Source organism: Callorhinus ursinus, unplaced genomic scaffold (assembly GCF_003265705.2).
Source record: "Callorhinus ursinus isolate GAN/ISIS: 27379988/994484 unplaced genomic scaffold, GSC_fseal_2.0 scaffold3008, whole genome shotgun sequence".
Classification (NCBI taxonomy): Eukaryota; Metazoa; Chordata; class Mammalia; order Carnivora; family Otariidae; genus Callorhinus; species Callorhinus ursinus.
Genome location: NW_027400062.1, coordinates 1 through 3,753, shown reverse-complemented (window position 1 = coordinate 3,753; position 3,753 = coordinate 1). Strand labels below are relative to the sequence as shown.

The 3,753-nt window shown below is 44.3% G+C and overlaps 1 gene segment (V, D, J or C); it reads right to left on the bottom strand.

The window, feature by feature from the left end:
• Positions 1 to 1,002: 1,002 nt before the first annotated feature.
• Positions 1,003 to 1,596, bottom strand: LOC112818366 (immunoglobulin heavy variable 4-59-like; the record flags this gene model as incomplete). The annotated part of the segment is given in 2 exon segments: positions 1,003 to 1,376; positions 1,459 to 1,596. Coding segments are annotated over 2 exon segments (512 nt in total), but the record flags the coding sequence as incomplete, so codon positions are not given.
• Positions 1,597 to 3,753: the final 2,157 nt, after the last annotated feature.

Below are 3,753 nucleotides of genomic sequence, written 5' to 3'. Positions count from 1 at the left end.
CACTTATTGATCATTTATGTTCTCTTTCATTTATTTTTATAGTTTTGGCATGGAATTAGTCATCAGACTTTATCTTCTGATGATTCATTACTGATACCCGAAGCCTCATTCCTTCATCTTCTTCCCCACACATGGGAAATCTCATAGGAAAGTCTAGGTTGTGTGCCTTTGATGTTTCAGATCCTTCAGGACATTTCTAGCACTCACCCACAATAAAAAAAAAATCCCTGATTTCATATCCTTTCCTGGATTTATTAAAGCATTTCTGACATGCTGTGTGGCATTCCCCGAGGTCCATAAGCATTTTATATTCTCTTGTTATGTGTGTGTTGGATCATCTGATTCACCAACTGTGCCAAGCTTGGTTGGGGTCCCTCTGTTTCTGGATGATGTCAACTAAATAGAAGCTGTGAACATGGTGTCCACACAATGATTCCCCTGCACTGGGGCCATTGTTTTCTGGCTTTGGCTTCATGATGCACCTGTACCTGATGTCTAGCATGAACTTTATGATGCAGGCTCATAGCTTGTAAACTGGGCTGTGTGGTGTTGTGTTGAGTACAGCTGAACCTTTTTACAAACTTCATGGACATAAATCAGAATATCTATAATTAATCATCAATTTGGGAAAGATTAAGCAAGTGCAAGTGATGTTCTGCCTTTTGAACATGAAATATAGTTTTCTCCTATTACACCTAACTTTTCTTTTCACATATGTAGGTGGTAAAATCAAATTATAATTCTAGAGAGGCCCCTGAGGAAACTACTTTATGGAAAGGAAGTACCAAACTGTGACTGGAAGCATGCATTTAATCTCTAACTGCACCTGTTTCTGGTGTTGAAAATGTATTGGTGGGTCATTAGCGCCCCATGGTGACATGAGTGTCCCCTTGTGTCTTGAGCGCCCCTTGTCTCTTGAGCACCCCCTGGTGACCTGAGCTCTGCAAGGTGACCTGAGTGCCACCAGAGTCCTGAGTGCCCCCTGGTGGATTCTGGGGGTACCTGTAGCCCAGCCCCTCCTGTGACCCTGCAGGGAGGTTTGTGTCTGGGCTCACACTGATGTCTCCTCAGTGTGCCTCTAGCACAGTAATACATGGCCGTGTCCTCGGTGGTCACAGAGCTCAGCTGCAGGGAGAACTGGTTCTTGGACGTGTCAGCGGTGATGGAGATGCGGCCCTGGAAAGCCGGGTTGTAACTTGTGCTACCTGTCCAGTACCCCATCCACTCCAATGCTCTCCCAGGGCGCTGGCGGATCCAGTTCCAATAGTAACTACTGGTCACAGAGCCCCCAGAGACAACACATGTGAGAGAGAGGGTCTGTGAGGGCTTCACCAGTCCTGGGCCTGACTCCTGAAGTGTAAGTTGAGACAGGACACCTAGGGACAAAGAGAGTAATGGTGAGTCTGTCCCATCCCACAGAAAGGCCCCCCATCTATCCCAGAGCTCCCAGACCCTTACCCAGAGGAGCTGCCAGAAGGCAGAGGAGGGACCACAGTATCTGCATGGCTGTCTGCAGGTTGGAGACCCAGCACACTGGCCTCTGCCTGTGATGCCGATTTCTTCTGGGAGAACCCAAGGTGATTTGCATGTGGATCCCTGTGGGGGGAGAGGAGACATTAAAAGATCCTGAGCCCTGGTGACAGTCACCAGTTCTTGGCGTCCCCATGTTGGGTGGTGTGAGGACCCACTGAACCTGGTCCTAGTGATCTAGGCTCCAGTTCTGGCTGAACTGTTCTCTGGCCCCAGTTGCTCGAGAAGGTTTGTGCTGGAGTTGATGAACATGTGGAAAACTTACAAAGGTTCCCTTGTATTCTATTGTCAGGCTGTCCAACTGTGGGCTGCAATTTCAACCTGCAGAGTTACCTGTTCACAAGGCTGGAGGACAAGGCAGTGGCCTGGAGTCTAGACCCTAACTACTTGCACAGTTTGGGTCATTCTCTCTCTCAAATCAGATATGGGGTCCTGGAAATGATGGCAATGGATACAATCACCAGTCTCCATCTACAAAAGGGGGTGTTAGGAACTATACTTCAGCATTTACATATGGAAACAAGCTCATCTGCATGGACAGCAAGGCAGAGGGCTTGGGTGTTATGTGGATAATCTTTTCTTTTTCTTTTTTAAAAAAATTTTATTTAAATTAAATTAGCAAACATATAGTACATCATTAGTTTCAGATGTAGCATTCAATAATTTATCAGTTGCATATAACACCCAGTGCTCATCACATGCTGAGCCCTCCTTAATGCCCATCACATAGTTGCCATGCCCCCACCCACCTCCCTTTCATAACCCTCTGTTTGTTTCCTATAGTTAAGAATCTCTCATGGTTTGTCTCCTTGTCTGATGACTCCCATTCAGTTTTCCCTCTCTTCCCCTATGATCCTCTGCACTATTCCTTATAGTCCACATATGAGTGAAACTGTATAATTATCTTTCTTTGATTGACATTTCACTCAGCATAATACCTTCTATTTCCATCCACGGAACAGAAATGCTTATATGCCACTGATAAGTTGTTGAACACTACATCTGAGTGTAATTATTTACTATATGTTGGCTAATTGAATTCATTTTTTAATTTAATTTTATTATGTTATGTTAGTCACCACACAAGACATCACCAGTTTTCAATGCAGTGATCCACAATTCATTGTTTTTGTATAACACCCAGTGATCTATGCAGTATGTGCCCTCCTTAATACCCATCACCAGGCTAACCCATCCCCCCACCCACTCTCCTCTAAAACCCTCAGTTTGTTTCTCAGAGTCCATAGTCTCTCATGGTTCATCTCTCCTTCCGGTTTCCCCCCCTTCATTCTTCCCTTCCTTCTCCTAATGTCCTCCATGCTGTTCCTTACGTTCCACAAATACGTGAAACCATATGATAATTGACTTCCAATGCTTGATTTATTTAACTTAGCATAAGCTCCTCCAGTCCCATCCATATTGATAGCCAAACCGTGGCTAATTGAATTTAAATAAGAAAATAACATGTAAAATCCAACCCACATGGTCCTTTACTCACCCTGAGCACAGATGGTTCTAGGGAGGAACACATTAATCTGAGTTGGGAAGGGAAGTTCTGGCGTTCCATTCCCACACCACCTGAGTGAGACAAGGAGACCCTACTACACGGGCCCCTTCAGGGGTCCTAGCCCCAGGATGAGCCCACCAACCACCATCCAGATCTGAATTCCTCATGGGAAGGAGGAGGATGACAGAGAAGCTGGATGTGGGCTTATGGGCAGTATTTGGAGCATCTTGGTTTTTCACCTTGATTTCTCCGTCTTCTGTGGTCCTTACAGACAGGTCCCTCCATGTGCTCTGAAGACTTTACGAATTATGAATTTATTACAGAAAAATCATTTTTCTCTGTTGCACATTCTCTCTTTCTCTCCCATTACTCTGATTCTGTCTCTCACATATGAGATTTCAACACATATGTTTGAGGATATAGTCTCATAAGGTTATAAATGACCATGTTCATATTGTTTGCTTTTTCTAATCCACAGAGAACTCCTGATATGATTTATAGATATTTCCTGCTTTCCTTGTATATTTTTTCACTTCCATATTTATCGCATCTTCTCTGGACATTTTTTGTTCTCTAATAGTAGCAAGTACTTCACGTAATTAACAACGTTGAGCTCCCCATTGACAGTTTACCCTGAGGTGATAGGATGAGCCAAAAGAAGGAGGTCACATTCCTGATTCTCTGAATACCCACAAATTCTTGGCAGCAGAGCTGAC